Raw genomic sequence first — 21,953 nt, forward strand, 5'->3', positions numbered from 1 at the left:
CGCAGCAGGAGGAGGAGGAGAAGGGACGGAGGGAAAGAGGGAAGGAACGCATCCCCTGACAAAGCATACCTGCTACGTGTGACGTATCCACAGCCGACTTGTACGTGGCGAAACAGACGAACGAGACCGCAGACGATGCGCGCAAGGCAACAGATCGGAGGGTGGCATCGGGGTCACAAGTGCCCTCCCATGTCCACGGTGGGTTTTCACGGCTTGGGGTCTTCAGTGAGTAACGCGCAGCTGAAGTGCCACTGGATTGGACTCGAGCTCGTCACCCGAGCCTTCTGATTGGTGGTCGCCAAGACGCAGAGTCAGTCGTGTCGACTGTTGCCATGCTCGGTGACCCTCCGATGACCTGGACTTTTGTAATGCCCCACCCTTGCTTCAGATGCCTTACCAGTTCCACTGCGCCCGGATCAGCTTATTTAAGACTCCTTTCCACTGCTTCAAACGACTACCAAAATAGTGGCACCACAAACACAAGCATCGGTCCTTTTTAGGCCACCATGGGATGTGAATCTGCCGTGCATGATTTTTCGCCACGGGATAGAGCATTTCCCATGTGTCATAATTCTGATTTTCTATAGAGAATAACTAAACATGAAATGAACAAATCGGCTGACTTAGTGTGGGTGTGTAACTGACATTAGTGCATTGTACTCTTGATGTGACTTTTGCCCTTAGTATCACTTTTTATGAGGCGAAATTATCTACTGCTTTTGCCACACTTGCACTTTATTAAGAGGGATTACTTATTTTATTCATCTTGTGTTGTGTCATCGACATGTCATCGAACGAAGAATCCTTGTCTTCAACTTGATAAACTGTATGGTGCACTCCACATACAACATTTCTACATATCGAAACGCGAGGAACCCCTCTTCAAAAGTTTAAGGACGAGTAGTGTCCCATATCATTATTATTATTATTATTGTTACTACTTTCTGTTTGGTCTCCTTCTTCTGGTGGAGGTCGCGCATGTCCTTTTTCTATGTCCGCATTTCTGTGTTCCTGGATGACAGAGGCGCGATTAGCACATCTCATTCGGGCATAAGTGTATGACCTGAAAGGAAAAAGGGCCGGGCTGCAAATTGAATAGCCCGTGTGGGACTCCTGGGTAAGCAGTTCCAACACCTAAAATCAAACCAGCAAGGCAGCAGAGTCTTAGGACAAACCCCTGCTCCGGAGTCTACTCCCTCAGGCAACTTGTCTGAATCTTCCGTCTTGTGTCACATCCCTCCCCCCCCCCCTCTGTCTCGCTAGTTTCTCCTTAGATCACCATCATCCCCTTGCATTGCTCCGTGTTGCCTAATGCAGCACCACTTCCGTCACTTGGGTCCCCTCGCATTCTTCCTCTCCTCTACTCGTTGCTGCTTGCCCTTCAGATCGTGTTTGGGTTTAACTGCGTGGACGTAGGGGGAGTGCGAAGGCGGGGTGAGCGAACGCCAGATCCATGTCGTCGGAGGTGGAGGTGGAGGTGGACAAGCAGCAGAGCAGTCGGGCAGGCATGGCGGAGAAGGTGGCCAGTGCCGCCCTGATAGGTATTTTCGTTTACCGCAATCTATCGTGTCTGCGATATTTGATTTGAATTTTTTCTTCTCCTTCTTCTTCTACTTCTTCTTTTCCACGTCGGGTCGTGTTGGCAAAGACCTCAATTCTTGCGGAAAGACGTGGGTTTTACGGGTTTTAGGGTTGGAGGGTGCATTTAGGGCTCCACTCAGCATGGGAGCATGGGAATGGTTGGCAGGTTTGACGTTGATGCCTCTGGTGGTGAAGGTGAATCCCAATTTCAACGTTGTAGCAACAGCTTGTCTGACGGTGTTCATAGGATGTCATCGGTCTGTGAAGCCCGCTCCTCCCTCGGTAAGTTTTCGAACTCCCTGTGCTGTGGGTGTTTACGTTTTCGAGGGCAAGCGAAGCTTCGGATTAAACTGAGAAAGTTCGGTAGCTAGTTGCGATGAATTGAGCAAGGGTGTGTGGGGAGGTGGAAGAGGTTGGGCTCAGGCGAGAGTGTGGTCTTCCTGGTATGATGGCATATGACGGAATTGACATGGTGAAGGAAATCCTGTGTCCGGAGAGGGCGTGGTTGATTTTTGTTGGTTTAGTATTGGACATTCTTGGGGCGAGATCCGCAGAAGAAGCTTATTTTGCAGAGCGTGGTTGAAATTCTAGCTGCGATGCGTGGTTGAGCTTAAGGCCTTTCGAAATCCCTCCGCCCGGCCCTTTTATTTTGTTTTTCAGAATCTCAGGATGGGACTGATACGCATTGGTGGTGCAGGAGACGATGTCGAAAGAGCATGCGATGCGATTCCCTTTCATCGGCAGTGCAGTTCTGCTGTCGCTGTTTCTGCTATTCAAGTTCTTACCGAAAGATCTGATCAACACTGTCCTGACTTTGTACTTTTTTGTGCTCGGGGTTTTGGCGCTCTCGTACGTAACCTTCGGACCCTTAGTGTCGTATCTTCGTGTCTGATTGCACCATGCGCACTGTCCACGACCTTTGAACTGGCACGCCAGGTGTAGGGTCTGGTGATCTGGATTCGTGTAGCAGCGCTGATTGGTGGAATTGGATGCAGAGCTACGATTCTTCCAGCATTGGAGCGTTTCCTGCCGCCAGAATGGAACGACCACCTGATCACGTGGAGGTTGCCGTATTTCAAGAGTGAGCAACAGCGTGTGTGTTGAGTCTGGGTCTCAGCTTCTTGCGCAATGTGCAATTTACCTGGGCCCTCCGTTCTGAGAATTGCCGTGCCTCGCTTTATAGATAGATGTGACTCCTGGGTAGTGTGGAGGTTTCGTAGCACATTAAGAGAAGTGTTGTTGGAGTGTGTGGAGTGTGCAATGGATGGCTTGGGTGGTTTACGAATGGTGCTCTTGGGGATGCAGATGTGGAGGTGGAGTTCACGAAGTCACAGCTGGTAGCAGGCATTCCAGGTGGTGGGTTCTGCATATGGTATGTGATGAAGAAGCACTGGTTGGCCAACAACACACTCGGATTGGCTTTCTCTATTCAGGTCTTACCCGTCTCCACTTCCTTTGAAGCTTCGGTTGAAGCAGTTTGGTTGAGTCGCGTGCGTAGAGTTTCGGTGGGGCGTCTGTCTTGTTGAACAGCTGGGAACTGCATAGGCTGATGTACGGTGTTGGGGCATAGCAGTCAGGACAAGAGTCAGAGAGGAGGGGGACGATTGGTTGAGGTTTAGGTGGTGGTTGCTGACTTGACGGAAATGGTTTGCTTGACACAGGGAATCGAAATGCTATCGCTGGGGTCGTTCAAGATTGGAGCCATTCTTCTGGTGATTAGACCGGCCACCATTGTAGTTAATGTGATGATGCTGTGTGCAGGCTGTGATGGATGGTCTTCGCACATCTATTAATAGTGTGTTAGAAGCATATTGCATGCTATCTGCTTCTTACAGTAATCGAACCCGCCACTTACGGCTCAAGCCCATGATTCGTAAGAGTGGTAGGTTTTGGGATCGCTTTGCGGGTTTGTGTGAAAAGGTGCAAGAGTGTTGAGTTTTGGGATTGTAAATTGGCAATTAATTGGGGAGGAGTTTGAGATGTTGGTGGTCACGATGGAGTGCAGGCAGGACTGTTCATATACGACATCTTCTGGGTGTTCTTCACGCCTGTAATGGTGAGCGTGGCAAAGTCGTTCGATGCTCCCATCAAGGTACTAAGCCCCTTATCTGTTTCTTCGTGGATGGTGCATGGCAAGCTGTGTTATGAGAGAGCTACTTGACAACAATGGAATGAGACATGTTTCGTGAGCTGGAGTTTGGTGTGACGATTGTTGCGCCGTTCGGTGGTGACAGTTCGGAATACAGAACAGTTAGATCATGGATTATGGAGGGTGTGATGCAGTTTTTGTGATTGTGACTGTGCAGCTGATTTTTCCAACTGGTGATGTTACCCGGCCTTTCTCTATGCTGGGACTAGGGGACATTGTAATTCCAGGTGCTCACTCGGCCATGAAGCCAGCTTTGCATCGCAGTATTAGCCTGGCCAGTGTCACGGCTTGATGTTCCGTTTGTGGCAGTGAATCGTCACACAGTTGGGGGTGTTTCTTAGGAGTGTATTTCTCCTGTATATGTTGGTGTGTGTGAACGACTCTTTTTGTGGTGTTTCATAGGCCGTGTGTTTTCTAGGGAGTGATGCAGTTTTACAAAGGTTTTGTGTTGTACCATTGGTGAAACAAATCCTCTCTCTCTCTCTCTCTCTCTCTCTCTCTCTGTTTTTTATTTTGTTTTTTATTTTTCGTGTCTGTTTAGAGCACGTATAGGCATGATGAGGTTTCTTCTGTGAAACGAATGAATCTTATTATAGGCTTACCGTCAGCTGTCACTGTGCTAACGAAAAGCTGTTGGCGAGTAGGCGTTTTATTTCATGCAGTCGTGCTTCCTTGGAAGTGATGTGAATCTCTAGTCTGTGCATGATGATCACAGCCGTACCGTATCGCACGTTGCTTCGTTTTGCGCTTTTTGTAAATCGTCGTTTGCAGGGCGGGAAGGTCGGAGGTCCGCATCACAGCATCAACATAGGCCACGAGCTCTGATACAAGGATGGTGCTTATGTTGTGAGCGCAGGCATTTTTGTAGCTTTGGCGTTGCGCTTTGATATGTCGAGGGGTCGGGATAAGACCTATTTCACGAGTGCATTCTCTGGGTACACAGTAGGCCTTCTAGTCACCATTTTGGTGATGAATTTGTTCCAGGCTGCACAGGTATGTCCCTTGGAACAGTTAATGGAGTTTCCAACAATTGCAAGTGTCTTGGTCACGTGCAGGCTGTGTTAGTGACGCAGGTGCATATGTTGAGTGCACGTAGACAGTTGATTGAAGGCAGGAGACGTCCAGAAATGGGTGGATAGTTCGATAAGCTATTGTGTGAAAGTGCATAGTGTGATAGACTGGAGAGGGATTGCAATGTGATAATACACGTGATATCTGAGGTGGGTATTGACTTGGCATTTCGCAGCCTGCACTTCTTTACATCGTACCGGGAGTGATCGGGTTTTTGGGCGTCCATTGTGCTATGAGGGGCGAAATCAAGCCTGTGAGTACCATGCACTTTCTGTTTTTCTTTTGTAAAAAGTTTTATGGCTGATTTGCGATCAGGATCGTGCAGATAATCGATGTATTTTAATATTATATTTTGCGTTCCGTGTAGCTTCTGGAGTTCGATGAGTCTGCTGCAGCCCGAGACAGTACTGACGAAGCCCAGGACGAAACTGTAGCGACCACAAGAGCTCTACATTCCAGCGGTATAAAGACGGATTAGTGCGACTGTTTATGGCTAGCTCCGGATTGCTGCTGAGTCGGGGTTGACAACCTGTGCTGGGAATTTCCTCCATGTGGAGTATGCAGGTGGGGGGTAGGCCTGCATATCCCTGTCAGCCTGATGCTCGTAAACGTGGTTGTTTCGGCGGTGTTGATTACAATTTTTTTCTAGATCTGTCATATGTACTGGTATCGTGAATCAGACTTTACGAAGTTGAGTGCGATACTGATTCTTCAAATGAGGATTGTTTACCAGTTAATATAAAAGGCATATTCATATCAACGAAGAATTTATCTCTGTTATACATCAATTCTAGTCGAAACAGAGCGATTGTCGACGAACATGACAACGGCGATGTTGAAAAATATTAAATATATAAATGAGACAACGAAACATTCCACGCAAATTTAGTTAACTACCAGAATTTAATCAGTATCATCCTCAATATCAAGGAGATCTGGTCAAATCTCCCACAACCCAACTAATCCCCGACTAATCCGTCTTTATACCGCTGGAATGTAGAGCTCTTGTGGTCGCTACAGTTTCGTCCTGGGCTTCGTCAGTACTGTCTCGGGCTGCAGCAGACTCATCGAACTCCAGAAGCTACACGGAACGCAAAATATAATATTAAAATACATCGATTATCTGCACGATCCTGATCGCAAATCAGCCATAAAACTTTTTACAAAAGAAAAACAGAAAGTGCATGGTACTCACAGGCTTGATTTCGCCCCTCATAGCACAATGGACGCCCAAAAACCCGATCACTCCCGGTACGATGTAAAGAAGTGCAGGCTGCGAAATGCCAAGTCAATACCCACCTCAGATATCACGTGTATTATCACATTGCAATCCCTCTCCAGTCTATCACACTATGCACTTTCACACAATAGCTTATCGAACTATCCACCCATTTCTGGACGTCTCCTGCCTTCAATCAACTGTCTACGTGCACTCAACATATGCACCTGCGTCACTAACACAGCCTGCACGTGACCAAGACACTTGCAATTGTTGGAAACTCCATTAACTGTTCCAAGGGACATACCTGTGCAGCCTGGAACAAATTCATCACCAAAATGGTGACTAGAAGGCCTACTGTGTACCCAGAGAATGCACTCGTGAAATAGGTCTTATCCCGACCCCTCGACATATCAAAGCGCAACGCCAAAGCTACAAAAATGCCTGCGCTCACAACATAAGCACCATCCTTGTATCAGAGCTCGTGGCCTATGTTGATGCTGTGATGCGGACCTCCGACCTTCCCGCCCTGCAAACGACGATTTACAAAAAGCGCAAAACGAAGCAACGTGCGATACGGTACGGCTGTGATCATCATGCACAGACTAGAGATTCACATCACTTCCAAGGAAGCACGACTGCATGAAATAAAACGCCTACTCGCCAACAGCTTTTCGTTAGCACAGTGACAGCTGACGGTAAGCCTATAATAAGATTCATTCGTTTCACAGAAGAAACCTCATCATGCCTATACGTGCTCTAAACAGACACGAAAAATAAAAAACAAAATAAAAAACAGAGAGAGAGAGAGAGAGAGAGAGAGAGAGAGAGGATTTGTTTCACCAATGGTACAACACAAAACCTTTGTAAAACTGCATCACTCCCTAGAAAACACACGGCCTATGAAACACCACAAAAAGAGTCGTTCACACACACCAACATATACAGGAGAAATACACTCCTAAGAAACACCCCCAACTGTGTGACGATTCACTGCCACAAACGGAACATCAAGCCGTGACACTGGCCAGGCTAATACTGCGATGCAAAGCTGGCTTCATGGCCGAGTGAGCACCTGGAATTACAATGTCCCCTAGTCCCAGCATAGAGAAAGGCCGGGTAACATCACCAGTTGGAAAAATCAGCTGCACAGTCACAATCACAAAAACTGCATCACACCCTCCATAATCCATGATCTAACTGTTCTGTATTCCGAACTGTCACCACCGAACGGCGCAACAATCGTCACACCAAACTCCAGCTCACGAAACATGTCTCATTCCATTGTTGTCAAGTAGCTCTCTCATAACACAGCTTGCCATGCACCATCCACGAAGAAACAGATAAGGGGCTTAGTACCTTGATGGGAGCATCGAACGACTTTGCCACGCTCACCATTACAGGCGTGAAGAACACCCAGAAGATGTCGTATATGAACAGTCCTGCCTGCACTCCATCGTGACCACCAACATCTCAAACTCCTCCCCAATTAATTGCCAATTTACAATCCCAAAACTCAACACTCTTGCACCTTTTCACACAAACCCGCAAAGCGATCCCAAAACCTATCACTCTTACGAATCATGGGCTTGAGCCGTAAGTGGCGGGTTCGATTACTGTAAGAAGCAGATAGCATGCAATATGCTTCTAACACACTATTAATAGATGTGCGAAGACCATCCATCACAGCCTGCACACAGCATCATCACATTAACTACAATGGTGGCCGGTCTAATCACCAGAAGAATGGCTCCAATCTTGAACGACCCCAGCGATAGCATTTCGATTCCCTGTGTCAAGCAAACCATTTCCGTCAAGTCAGCAACCACCACCTAAACCTCAACCAATCGTCCCCCTCCTCTCTGACTCTTGTCCTGACTGCTATGCCCCAACACCGTACATCAGCCTATGCAGTTCCCAGCTGTTCAACAAGACAGACGCCCCACCGAAACTCTACGCACGCGACTCAACCAAACTGCTTCAACCGAAGCTTCAAAGGAAGTGGAGACGGGTAAGACCTGAATAGAGAAAGCCAATCCGAGTGTGTTGTTGGCCAACCAGTGCTTCTTCATCACATACCATATGCAGAACCCACCACCTGGAATGCCTGCTACCAGCTGTGACTTCGTGAACTCCACCTCCACATCTGCATCCCCAAGAGCACCATTCGTAAACCACCCAAGCCATCCATTGCACACTCCACACACTCCAACAACACTTCTCTTAATGTGCTACGAAACCTCCACACTACCCAGGAGTCACATCTATCTATAAAGCGAGGCACGGCAATTCTCAGAACGGAGGGCCCAGGTAAATTGCACATTGCGCAAGAAGCTGAGACCCAGACTCAACACACACGCTGTTGCTCACTCTTGAAATACGGCAACCTCCACGTGATCAGGTGGTCGTTCCATTCTGGCGGCAGGAAACGCTCCAATGCTGGAAGAATCGTAGCTCTGCATCCAATTCCACCAATCAGCGCTGCTACACGAATCCAGATCACCAGACCCTACACCTGGCGTGCCAGTTCAAAGGTCGTGGACAGTGCGCATGGTGCAATCAGACACGAAGATACGACACTAAGGGTCCGAAGGTTACGTACGAGAGCGCCAAAACCCCGAGCACAAAAAAGTACAAAGTCAGGACAGTGTTGATCAGATCTTTCGGTAAGAACTTGAATAGCAGAAACAGCGACAGCAGAACTGCACTGCCGATGAAAGGGAATCGCATCGCATGCTCTTTCGACATCGTCTCCTGCACCACCAATGCGTATCAGTCCCATCCTGAGATTCTGAAAAACAAAATAAAAGGGCCGGGCGGAGGGATTTCGAAAGGCCTTAAGCTCAACCACGCATCGCAGCTAGAATTTCAACCACGCTCTGCAAAATAAGCTTCTTCTGCGGATCTCGCCCCAAGAATGTCCAATACTAAACCAACAAAAATCAACCACGCCCTCTCCGGACACAGGATTTCCTTCACCATGTCAATTCCGTCATATGCCATCATACCAGGAAGACCACACTCTCGCCTGAGCCCAACCTCTTCCACCTCCCCACACACCCTTGCTCAATTCATCGCAACTAGCTACCGAACTTTCTCAGTTTAATCCGAAGCTTCGCTTGCCCTCGAAAACGTAAACACCCACAGCACAGGGAGTTCGAAAACTTACCGAGGGAGGAGCGGGCTTCACAGACCGATGACATCCTATGAACACCGTCAGACAAGCTGTTGCTACAACGTTGAAATTGGGATTCACCTTCACCACCAGAGGCATCAACGTCAAACCTGCCAACCATTCCCATGCTCCCATGCTGAGTGGAGCCCTAAATGCACCCTCCAACCCTAAAACCCGTAAAACCCACGTCTTTCCGCAAGAATTGAGGTCTTTGCCAACACGACCCGACGTGGAAAAGAAGAAGTAGAAGAAGAAGGAGAAGAAAAAATTCAAATCAAATATCGCAGACACGATAGATTGCGGTAAACGAAAATACCTATCAGGGCGGCACTGGCCACCTTCTCCGCCATGCCTGCCCGACTGCTCTGCTGCTTGTCCACCTCCACCTCCACCTCCGACGACATGGATCTGGCGTTCGCTCACCCCGCCTTCGCACTCCCCCTACGTCCACGCAGTTAAACCCAAACACGATCTGAAGGGCAAGCAGCAACGAGTAGAGGAGAGGAAGAATGCGAGGGGACCCAAGTGACGGAAGTGGTGCTGCATTAGGCAACACGGAGCAATGCAAGGGGATGATGGTGATCTAAGGAGAAACTAGCGAGACAGAGGGGGGGGGGGAGGGATGTGACACAAGACGGAAGATTCAGACAAGTTGCCTGAGGGAGTAGACTCCGGAGCAGGGGTTTGTCCTAAGACTCTGCTGCCTTGCTGGTTTGATTTTAGGTGTTGGAACTGCTTACCCAGGAGTCCCACACGGGCTATTCAATTTGCAGCCCGGCCCTTTTTCCTTTCAGGTCATACACTTATGCCCGAATGAGATGTGCTAATCGCGCCTCTGTCATCCAGGAACACAGAAATGCGGACATAGAAAAAGGACATGCGCGACCTCCACCAGAAGAAGGAGACCAAACAGAAAGTAGTAACAATAATAATAATAATAATGATATGGGACACTACTCGTCCTTAAACTTTTGAAGAGGGGTTCCTCGCGTTTCGATATGTAGAAATGTTGTATGTGGAGTGCACCATACAGTTTATCAAGTTGAAGACAAGGATTCTTCGTTCGATGACATGTCGATGACACAACACAAGATGAATAAAATAAGTAATCCCTCTTAATAAAGTGCAAGTGTGGCAAAAGCAGTAGATAATTTCGCCTCATAAAAAGTGATACTAAGGGCAAAAGTCACATCAAGAGTACAATGCACTAATGTCAGTTACACACCCACACTAAGTCAGCCGATTTGTTCATTTCATGTTTAGTTATTCTCTATAGAAAATCAGAATTATGACACATGGGAAATGCTCTATCCCGTGGCGAAAAATCATGCACGGCAGATTCACATCCCATGGTGGCCTAAAAAGGACCGATGCTTGTGTTTGTGGTGCCACTATTTTGGTAGTCGTTTGAAGCAGTGGAAAGGAGTCTTAAATAAGCTGATCCGGGCGCAGTGGAACTGGTAAGGCATCTGAAGCAAGGGTGGGGCATTACAAAAGTCCAGGTCATCGGAGGGTCACCGAGCATGGCAACAGTCGACACGACTGACTCTGCGTCTTGGCGACCACCAATCAGAAGGCTCGGGTGACGAGCTCGAGTCCAATCCAGTGGCACTTCAGCTGCGCGTTACTCACTGAAGACCCCAAGCCGTGAAAACCCACCGTGGACATGGGAGGGCACTTGTGACCCCGATGCCACCCTCCGATCTGTTGCCTTGCGCGCATCGTCTGCGGTCTCGTTCGTCTGTTTCGCCACGTACAAGTCGGCTGTGGATACGTCACACGTAGCAGGTATGCTTTGTCAGGGGATGCGTTCCTTCCCTCTTTCCCTCCGTCCCTTCTCCTCCTCCTCCTGCTGCGAGTGACTTGTTGACGGAACCTGCGCACATCGGGTGTGGCACGAGTTCTTCAGCAGCTTTGGTCTCAGAGGAGACGTGGGCGAGCTGCCGCGGATTCCAAACCCGTCAAGGGGTTCGGCAGCCCCTTTCTGCCAGCGCACACGTCTCACGGGTAATTCGGACTCATCGCCGACGCAAAATTGGCAGATCGGGTGCGTGGTCGAAGTTGGTATCGAAATCGGTTGGGGTTGCGGGATCGTGGGAGCAACACGGCTTGGGGCGGAGGAGATGGGAGGAGGGTTCATTTGGAGGCGGTGGAGCAGGACTGGAATGTGTGAAAGGAGGGGAGTCGGCGTGAGGGAGGTCGATGCGAACATGGGAACGTGGGGACGAGGGAAGAGGAAGGGAGAGGGGGCAGCGCCAACTGCATCGCGTATTCTCGATCATCAGTGCTCGGAAGTGCCGACGTGTGTTCTTGTATGCGACGGCAGAGTGCGATATCGAGTGCATTGAGTTGCTTGGGTAGGCGCTATTCTGCGCTATTGTCGGCGGCGCAGTTTTGCATTGTGTTTAATGGTGTGGTGTCGTGATTCCTGGATCGGGATTCTGTAAGCATTGCTCGCTTTGGTGTTGACACCAGAACTCAGTTTTTATGCTGGGCCATCGCCATAGTTTGTCTTGCACAGTGCACTCTTCGCCTGCACCCCATTTACTGTGCAGTATGACGATCTCTATGACAGTGGAATTCACCCCTCAAATAACACGATGAAGTCCAAATTTTGAACTCATAGTCCTGATCAAGAACACCACTGTGTCACCAGGGGCTCTTGTGTCCGGACGCGTCTATTTGTTGTTGCTGCATCTCTACATCATTAAGTGAGGGTGTGCTGTTGCCAATGCCATTGTTGAGCAAAGACATGCACATATCGTAGCGTACGATGCTTCATGTCTGGATACGTCAATGCACGCAGACTTATATCTTTAGATGTAACGAACATTTGCAATGAGGATTGTGTGAGGAATCTTATTGCCATTTTTTAAGAACGTGTAGCATCGAAGTAATGATTAACTTTATTAAAATATTGTTTTAAGGAACGTTGTCAATTTTGGTAATTGATATCTTTAGCGGATTCCAGAAAAGAAATGTGCACAACAGCTATTGTATATGTACACATTTGCATTAGAGCTCCTAGCTTATATTAGGGAGTATCATAATTACTCAAGTCATTGAGTTGTAAGTGAAACTTAAAACATGAATTTTACTACTTAAATATGTTACTTCAAACAAAATTTGCTGTGCATTCCAACCCTCCATCATAAACTACCCAAGTAATGTTTTGTTTGAATTTTGTTTTGGATAGAGCAACACAAAATGTCTAATTAGAAAGATTTTATTTGTTGAACATGAAACTCTGAAATATAAAGCCAAAGTCCTCAAAGATTTGTTAATTTCCATCAATCTTTAGAAACAAGCCATCAATTGCATAGAAAATGATGTCTCTTTTTGTAGATGTCATCTGATCTCCAATACTACTTGTAGCAAGTTTATGTAGAATTAGAAAATTGTACCTCTAATCGTGTGGTTTCTAGTAAACTTCTAATTATAATATATTTTTTCTTCATTGCCAGTGGGAGGGACATTTATAAGTTGGTGTACAAAAGGATATATATTTTTTGGATGTTTTCACAAATTTCATGTCAAAGATGATGATCTTAATAAAGAAAAAATTATTGATAGAATATATGGTTGAGTTTTGAAAATAATGTCACAAACTTTAATGTCATTTAAGTAAGAGAAGTTTATATTTATTTAGGAGGTAAGTTTTTATTCAATGGTAGGCAAAATTGTTTTTCTAAAACTATTGAACACTCATTAAAGATCTTCTATAGCTCAAATCTACTTGTTGCCTTAAAAATAAAAATAAAAAACATATATATATATATATATATATATATACACATAATTAATATGTGGTTTTTTAGTTACAATAGTACCATTGTGTAATTTTTAGATGTTTAGAGGTTAAAATTTGTTAAAAGACAATTTGTTTTTGTCTTCTTCACAAAACTACATTAGTTTTTTAATTGGCAGTTTTTTTGTATGATATTCATTATGCATTTCAATTTTTTATTATGACTAAAATTTGTCTCTAAAGTTTTAAAATTAAATAATATATCATATAAAAAGATTTTGCATAGTTAGTTAACTTATTTTGTATAAAATATTATGGAATTTATTACCAACAATAAACACCAGTATTAAAAAAATTAAATTTTTAGTTCTTTACTATTGCATTTTTCATCTTTTTACAACTTAAATTATGCGTTTAAGTGTAAACATGTAATTTATTGTAAATATTGCTTTGTTTAGAGTCCATTTCTAACTCCAATATTTAATACATTGATTATTTTTAAATATTATATACAGATATATATAACATCTTATAATATATTATAAAAGCTACTAAAATCTGAACTGTAAAATATAGAAACTAATTTGAAAATGTTAGAAAGAATATTAGAAATACTTCCATTATTTGGTAAAAATATATAAAACATATTAATTTTTATATTTATAATATATACATCTAATGAAAAGAAATAGATGGGAAGCAATATGAAGCATTTTTACTACAAATGTTGATTATTACTATATCTAATAAATTCAAAAAATTAAAAAAGCATTAAAAAAAATAAGACATAGAATATGTTTTTTTGTTCAAAGTAGAAATAAGTAATAATAAAAGGACTCTGAACTTAAGAAAAAAAATTAAAAAAAGAAAAAAATAGAGAGTTATTTAAGTATTAGCTAATAATTGAAATTTTCACGTAGATAAAGTATAAAAGTAAAAGAGAAGAAATAAGTCTATGAAACTTAAAATAGAGAATTAAAAAGAATACTTTTGTATATGTGTGTAGATTATGGAGAAATATAAGGCTACTGGAAGGATGTATAGTAAGTCGAAAAACAACTTCTACATTAATTTTTATAGCACTAAGCAACATGTACAAAGTTGAACTTTAATTTTTAGTTATATGTTTGAATGTTGTAAATACTTTGATAAAGTAATATTAAATTTTGGACATTACCAATGCAACCTTAGTTTGTACTGCTGCCACAACAAAGTACTAGCAATCATATGCTAGCCCAACTTAAGCAATTGGAAAAGGTGATTTATTTCTCGATTGCATCTACAGTTTGTACATAGCTAATGAAAGCATCATGGCTTACAAAAGTGCTAGCAGTGTCAAGCTCTATTAAATAGAAACTTAGCATGAAATATTGTGAAGAGAGCAATGAATGTGTTGTGTACCAGAGGAATGTATGAGAGGAGCGTTTTTGAAAGTGTACAAGATTATGATGGATTATACATTGAGTGAGTGGTGGATTGTGGTATCAATAGCAAAAAATTGTGGTGGCAATAGCAATATCCTAATTGTTTAAAATTAATTTAGCCATCTTTCTTTTGTTTTTATATTAGATTATTTATAATGTAACTTTTATAATGTTAAGCCTTTGGAATTAATTTAGCAAGAAAAAAAATTGAAATTATTGATCAAACTTTTATAATGTTAAAACATCTAAAATTAATTCTTGCACATCTTATAGGCATGCCGAGCAACAATGAGATATTCTTTATTTAAAAGAGAATAAGATAATAGTTCATATTGCTTTTAAAATATTATAGCATTTGCAAGAAACTTTTGCATGTTTTGTTAGAATATAGAGTTGTCTATTCTTGCATAATTAAAGTTTAGAAGAAAAGAAAAGAAAAGAAAAGAAAATCATGATTAGAGATTTTATTGTCACTTCTTCAACCACAACATTTAAATATATATATATATATATATATATTAGTAAATGTTATGGTTTCAAATAAATAAATTCTTAGATGAATGTATATATAAAAATACTACTACCTTTCATATATATATATATATATATATATATATTAGGTAATTGATATATAATATATATTCTTAGAAATAATCCAATTTTTAAAATATTTAACCAAAAGTATACTAAGCAAAACAATCTATTCTCGCTAATCCAACCATTGTGCTACTTTGACACATTAGAGTCCTAGCATAGTGTAGAAGCATATATAGAAGTAAGAAGACAATGAATTGTAATTACATGTTCTATCTCTCTAAACCTTAAATTGTTTTATGTATGCCAATGCTGCATAAAAGAAAACATTGTAGAAATTATTCGGTGAAGGACATTGCCACCTAATTCCAAGGAGGGAGCTTACTACCCCTTTTTCAACCCCCATGTCAACCTTACTGCAAAGATTTAACAACATTCTAAATGTCAACCTTACTGCAAAGATTGAACAACATTCTAAATGTCAACCTTATTGCAAAGATTGAACAACATTCTAAATGTCAACCTTATTGCAAAGATTGAACAACATTCTAAATGTCAACCTTATTGCAAAGATTGAACAACATTCTAAATGTCAACCTTATTGCAAAGATTGAACAACATTCTAAATGTCAACCTTATTGCAAAGATTGAACAACATTCTAAATGTCAACCTTATTGCAAAGATTGAACAACATTCTAAATGTCAACCTTACTGCAAAGATTGAACAACATTCTAAATGTCAACCTTATTGCAAAGATTGAACAACATTCTAAATGTCAACCTTATTGCAAAGATTGAACAACATTCTAAATGTCAACCTTATTGCAAAGATTGAACAACATTCTAAATGTCAACCTTATTGCAAAGATTGAACAACATTCTAAATGTCAACCTTACTGCAAAGATTGAACAACATTCTAAAACTAAGTCTCTTCAAGTCTACAATTAGATTGTAAATAGTCAACATATACAAATCTTCAACAATCATGTGTAATAAATATGCTCATTTGAATATAAATAAAATATTTACACTATCATTCATTTTTTAAAAATAAATTATGTTAACTATGTTTTAGTAAAAAACCTCAAAATATCTCAAAATATATTAATGGAATAACAAAAGAAGAACATGATTCTCTTATATAATTTATTTTATTTTTTCTAATTAATTTAGAATACACCATTAAAGTAAAAAAGTACTATTTTCATTATATTAGAGAAAAGAAGTTCAGGTGTCATTTTCACATCAAAAAACATGTTACAAATCATGTATAAATGGAAGGTTGTTTAGAATTTATGAATAGAGGTTTTAGTGGTATGTAGAAACACACTCACGAATAATTAAATCTGAATGCTCAATCCGCTAGACAAATTAAAGAAAACAAAGGACACGGCATGTGATGCACATAGCGAAGGTGGGGATCCAGAATGGCAAAAAGAATGCAAGGAATTATGGAAAGCATTCAAACGTTGTGCAGTGGAGATCATGGAAATGAAGGATTTATGCAAGACGACGAAGACGAAGAAGAAGAAAACGGAGTAGGCAGACTCACCAGCTGGGCTGAGCTTCTCGGTTTCGGTCTCGCGGTGTTTTCCGAAGCCATTGCTCCCCAATTGCAGTGTTTCTGCGATCGTACTCTAGGGTTCGCAGTCGGGCAAGGGGGATCGCGCGAAGCGTGGATCAAGGCCGTGGCGATGGCGATGTCGCTGGTGCGGAAGGCAGTGAAGAAGGGATGGGTAGGCGCCTTGGCGCCCGCAGCTCGTGTGATGAGCCAGGCACTGAGCACGGCTTCGGAGCCAATCACGCTTGACATCCCCGTGCCATTCAAGGCACACAAGGTGGAAACCCCGTCCGTCACCGTGGAGACGTCGGCGCAGGAGCTCACGAATTTCTTCAAGACGATGTTCATCATGCGTCGCATGGAGATTGCGGCTGATAGTTTGTATAAGTCTAAGTTTATTCGGGGTTTTTGTCATCTGTACGATGGGCAGGAGGCGGTCTGTGTGGGAATGGAAGCCGCTTTGAATGACAAGGATTGCATAATCACCGCTTACCGGGACCATTGTACGCATTTAGGCCGCGGGGGCTCCGTGTTGGAAGTCTTTGCGGAGCTTATGGGGAGGAAGGATGGGTGCTCCTTGGGCAAGGGCGGGTCTATGCACATGTATAACAAGAAGGGCGGGTTTTATGGTGGGAATGGAATTGTTGGTGCTCAGACGCCGCTTGGTGCGGGCTTGGCTTTTGCGCAGAAGTATTTGAAAGTGGAAGGAGTGACGCTAGCAATGTATGGAGATGGCGCTGCCAATCAGGGGCAGTTATTCGAGGCGATGAACATCTCAGCACTTTGGAATCTGCCGGTTATCTATGTCTGCGAGAACAACCATTGTGAGTTGTCGTTGTTGTGTAGCCCTAATTTTGATGCGTGAAAGTTAATTGATCCCTGTCTGCTGAATTGTCTTGCAATTGCAATGAATCCGTTCCTTCTATGATTTGGGGTACTTCTTCCCAATTCTCTTCCTCATTCTGAATGCTTTTGGCCCCGAGGAGATGGATCGATCGGCTTGGTGCGGATGTAGAAATTACAGTACTAATGGCAGGAGTAAGAATTGTGAGTGGGGCTCAGTGTGTGCTATTATAGACTAATTTTCTCAAGTTTCTGCCTTTATGTGCTCTCTGGTGCTGACAATCGAAATTAAGTTGAATTCATCAATGCAGCACTTCGTTTGACACTTTTTGTCACTGACTGTATGCAATTTTGTCACAGATAAAATTGCTTCATCAACATAAATGCGCTCTTTTATGATTTTAGTTTCTGTTCCACCTCGCTTTGTTAACATCTGTGGTACTGAAGTTTTATCTTCTCATCAATCCCATTTATCTGTGACAGATGGTATGGGTACTGCAGAGTGGCGGTCAGCCAAAAGTCCCGAGTATTACAAACGTGGGGACTACATTCCTGGGCTGAAGGTTTATTATTCGCTCTAATTATCTTAATCATAAATAAATAAATAACTTAACCACGTATTCATTATTATTTGTTTACTATTTTTTTTTATCCTTAAATAGGCACGTTCTAAGTCTGCTATACTTAATAATAGATCGTCCTTCTCTAGCATGAGTAGTCAGCCGTAAGTAGATGTTAGTTTACTGATAACATACCTTCCCACCATATGTCTCATATTTGCGCATCAACGGTGATTTCTCTTGCTATGGGGCAGGTCGATGGCATGGACTGCTTAGCTGTGAAGCAGGCGGTCAAGTATGCTAAGGAGTATGCTTTGCAGAATGGTCCCATGGTGTGTTTACACGACGCTCAACTTCTAAGAGAACACATCTGAAAGAGCCCGTTCAATTTGCTTCCTTAGGATTGTTTCCGTATTTACTCACGTTGTAATTTTGTTGTTGTGAGCAATCTACTTTGTTTTCCTTTTTTGTTCTGAACTTATTTCTGGATGAAGGTCTTGGAGATGGACACATATAGGTATCATGGACATTCCATGTCCGACCCAGGCAGCACTTACCGAACTCGTGACGAGATCTCTGGTGTTCGTCAAGTAAGTTTCAGTTGAACTTGCTCTTTTCGAAGTTAGCACAAATTACATGGAAAGATGACCAATTTACAAGGATTTGGTACTGCGGTTATTGCTCAAGTATGCTGTTGGTGACCAGACTATGTTTTCAGTCTAACATCTTTCTACTCGTGTCAACAGGAGCGAGATCCCATAGAAAGAATTAGGAAACTCTTATTGTCTAACAATATTGCTACAGTTGCGGAGCTGAAGGTAAGGATTATCGCTTTCCATGATCCTTCTTCGAAATTTAGCGATTTTGGTTCTTTGTGCTTTTGTATTTTTTGAGAAACTGTGCAACAAAGAATATGTGGCATGCGCAGACAATGGAGAAAGAGGCTAAAAAAGAAGTAGAAGATGCACTATCCAAGGCCAAGGTATGGAACTTCGTAAAAGTTGTTGTGAATCTACTTCATTCATGGTTATTGGCACCGTCAGTACTAGGACTGTCTTCTACACCCATCCTGTTTTGGTTACTGCTACGTACTTTCCTTGAAGGTTAAGCGATGTCTAAATTTTCAATATTGTTGGATGTGTTGCTGCAGGAGAGTCCCTCTCCCGATTCAGACGAGCTTTTCACTCACGTCTATCGGAAGGGTTATGGAGCTAAGGTGATCATCTCTCCTTGAATGGACTGGAATGGGATTATTTAAAGCATATGTGGATTTTGCACTAATCCAGTTTTGGTGATGACTGGAGCACTAATTTCTTTATCTTATTATTAATTTATAAATGTATAGGAGGTGTTCCTTTAAACGAAATTGGTCCTCTCACAATAGCGGCTTTATATTTTTTGAACGAAATATTTCAATATTGTAAACTAGAGACGGGTACTTGATGCCGTATTTGTTCAACTTAAACACTTGCTGACCTATCTGCTGGAAGAGCAGCTAATTCCTGTAGTTTTACGTGTTCAGGCGTATGGAGCTGATCGCAAGGAGGTGGTTGTCAAGTTGCCTTGAAGAAGCTCACATTCTTGGCCGACAATTTCATTCAATGGCTGCTTACCTTATATCAACAGCACATCATGTTTATGATATCAAATAAGCTTTATCATGTTGGTAGATTATAGGTCATATATGGATTGTATTGACCTCAATTTTCGTAGAAGCTCAGTGGGTTAACATGGTGATGTCGAAACTGTCGGGCGATTATTCTCCCTTTTAGAGAATAATTGTGATGTCCTTCCGCCCTTATTTAAATAGGATACAGTAACTTCTACTGCTGTCTTGCATGTTATGTTACAAATCATAGGCTTTTATGGTTGTTTTCTCATAATTTTAGTAAGAACTGAAATAATGTTAAGAAGTCACAATTCTTTGAAAATTCAGGGTTGACTGTCTTTTTCTTCTAGCTTGCGGCACAATATTTCCTTCTGAAGTGCCTCGGTGCAAGTTTTGGGCTAGCATGTTGAGTTTGTCAATTAGCCTAGTTTTCGTAATTGCAATGTCGTGCACACGGCTGACGTGACTAACTACGAACCGCCGATGTTGCAAGTAATCGCTGTCTTTTAGGTGCATTCAGCCTCATTCAGCCTCAGAGTTGGGTCTGTCGTTGTTTAATTTGTGGACTCTATTACAGCACAATCAATTCCAATCTTAAAAATGTAATCGGCCCTATGTAGTTGCAAAGAAAGCAGTATGTAAGGAGCTCGTCCGCGTTCTTACAGGGGAAAGGTCCAATTGAGCAGTTCTTGCACACCCACTCTATGGAGTAGCATATTTGGTGCTGTCGTGAGTATACCTTCTGCCTTTGGGCTTTGGGCATCATTTACTCAAGATACAAGTTCAAGCTCTGATTGATACCTTTCAATAGCATTTTTCTTCAAAGTAGAAATGGGGACAATGGATTGCCGCACCGTTAGCTTGGAAGTGGAGCCCTTTTCTAATCAATTGTGTCCACTGATATATACAAAACTTTGTTAAGTTACAGGGTTAAATACAACTTTCTATTCTTTAGAATAAGAAAAAGAGAATGCATTGTACCAAGAATTAGAGGGTTTATATACAAAATGCAACATTGATGTGTACGAAGATGGACTTTGACATTAGTTATTAAAAACACCATGATGGTTAATGTCTGTTTGTAAAATTAACCTATTTGTAAGTTTTCCACAAATGTTATGCATCATGTTCAATTTTCAATACAATACGATAAATGTAATGCTGCAAAAATATTAAAATCAGAATTCATTTAATGTGTGTGTAAAAAATGTATAATAGATTAAATATATTTTTTTAATATATTTTTTCAAAGAGTCTTTTTATAAAATAGTTTTAAAATTTTAATTGATCTTTATTTATATAGGAAAAAAGTAAAACATTAGGAGTATTGATAAATAATTTTTTTTAGTTTATAAAATTTATTTCTTTAAAAGATAGGTATTGTTAAATTTTTAAGTTATATATTTTTACTATATATATATATATATATATATATATATATATATATTAATGCTATTAGATACTATAATTTTTTTGTATACATGTGAATATATATATATATGTAATACTATGATGTATCATTTAAAATATGATTTGAATAAATACAAATTTAAGGTAAGAAAAAAAGACATAAGTTGTTTGAGATAGTAGGTATTAAGAAAAATTAAAAAATTAAAAATTATTTTTATATTAAATAATATAAATAATATTTAGCATATTTAATTTGAATATAAAAAATTAAATATGTTAAAAATAATTTTAAAATATTATTTTTTTAAAAAATTAAATATTTAAAAAATATTATTTTATTATTTCAATATCAAAAAATTGTGATATTTTTATGTATTTCTTGCTTTTTATTAAATATGATGAAAATATTTATGATATCTTTTTAATAAAAAAAAATAAGCACTTTACTACTTTCTAAAATTTTTAATAAATTTATAGCCTATATTTTCTAATTATAATTCCATCACACAAAATATATTTAATTTAGCATATACTATTTCATATGTAAATTAATAATAATACTTGTATATAGACTAATAGACATATATTCTATATCATCTTAAATGAATAAAATGTTTTAAAAGAAAATTTAAAATATCATGCTATAATAATAATTAATAACTGTTTTCATTCTAAAATATATCAATATCCTCATTTTGATTATTCTATAATATCAAAAGTGAAAGTCTCTTACAACCTTTATAGACAACAATATCTAAAATTATCTTGACAAAGTTTTAATAGTATATATTTATTTTTTTCTTAATTGCATTTTTTAGTTATCAATATTAAATTGTTTCTTTGCTATAACTAACATATCAATGAAATGAAATGTGAATATAATTTAATCATAAAATATTCCATAATTAAATTATTTAAAATATTTATTTATTATTATTATATATACATATATTAAATAATTTAATTATATATTTAAAATAAAATCTACTCTAAATATATTAGTAATTTTAAAAAAAATACTTTTATCAATATCTAAGAATTTATTTAAATCCAAATAGTGACTTTTT

At 40.8% G+C, this 21,953-nt stretch overlaps 3 protein-coding genes across 4 annotated transcripts; 2 read left to right on the top strand and 1 right to left on the bottom strand.

Annotated features, from left to right (window-relative positions):
• The first annotated feature begins 468 nt into the window (after positions 1–468).
• LOC112279335 (signal peptide peptidase) lies at positions 469–5,561 on the top strand. 2 transcript variants are annotated; one of them, XM_073532804.2, is made up of 12 exons: positions 469–1,117; positions 1,417–1,541; positions 1,748–1,863; positions 2,279–2,430; positions 2,577–2,662; positions 2,887–3,014; positions 3,243–3,293; positions 3,587–3,673; positions 3,888–3,957; positions 4,587–4,723; positions 4,977–5,054; positions 5,169–5,561. In XM_073532804.2, the coding sequence occupies exons 2-12, from the start codon at positions 1,454–1,456 to the stop codon at positions 5,277–5,279; spliced, it is 1,104 nt and encodes a 367-aa protein (XP_073388905.1). In that variant the 5' UTR covers positions 469–1,117; positions 1,417–1,453; the 3' UTR covers positions 5,280–5,561. The 2 variants fall into 2 exon arrangements, with proteins under 2 accessions (XP_073388905.1, XP_090105152.1); XM_090249026.1 differs by lacking the exon at positions 469–1,117 and having other exon boundaries at positions 1,124–1,541.
• Positions 5,562–5,636: 75 nt separating this feature from the next.
• Positions 5,637–10,191, bottom strand: LOC112279334 (signal peptide peptidase). Its single transcript, XM_073532803.2, has 12 exons — positions 9,936–10,191; positions 9,512–9,636; positions 9,190–9,305; positions 8,623–8,774; positions 8,391–8,476; positions 8,039–8,166; positions 7,760–7,810; positions 7,380–7,466; positions 7,096–7,165; positions 6,328–6,464; positions 5,997–6,074; positions 5,637–5,882 (listed from the first exon to the last, which is right to left on the bottom strand). The coding sequence occupies exons 2-12, from the start codon at positions 9,597–9,599 to the stop codon at positions 5,772–5,774; spliced, it is 1,104 nt and encodes a 367-aa protein (XP_073388904.1). The 5' UTR covers positions 9,600–9,636; positions 9,936–10,191; the 3' UTR covers positions 5,637–5,771.
• Positions 10,192–16,511: 6,320 nt separating this feature from the next.
• Positions 16,512–19,798, top strand: LOC112280645 (pyruvate dehydrogenase E1 component subunit alpha-1, mitochondrial). Its single transcript, XM_024516350.2, has 8 exons — positions 16,512–17,288; positions 17,791–17,870; positions 18,122–18,199; positions 18,362–18,457; positions 18,614–18,685; positions 18,796–18,849; positions 19,018–19,083; positions 19,390–19,798. Exons 1-8 carry the CDS (start codon positions 16,598–16,600, stop codon positions 19,432–19,434), a joined length of 1,182 nt encoding a protein of 393 aa, XP_024372118.2. The 5' UTR covers positions 16,512–16,597; the 3' UTR covers positions 19,435–19,798.
• The last annotated feature ends 2,155 nt before the right edge of the window (positions 19,799–21,953 follow it).

The sequence above is a fragment of the Physcomitrium patens genome, chromosome 3 (genome assembly GCF_059467195.1).
Source record: "Physcomitrium patens ecotype Gransden chromosome 3, ASM5946719v1, whole genome shotgun sequence".
NCBI lineage: Eukaryota > Viridiplantae > Streptophyta > Bryopsida > Funariales > Funariaceae > Physcomitrium > Physcomitrium patens.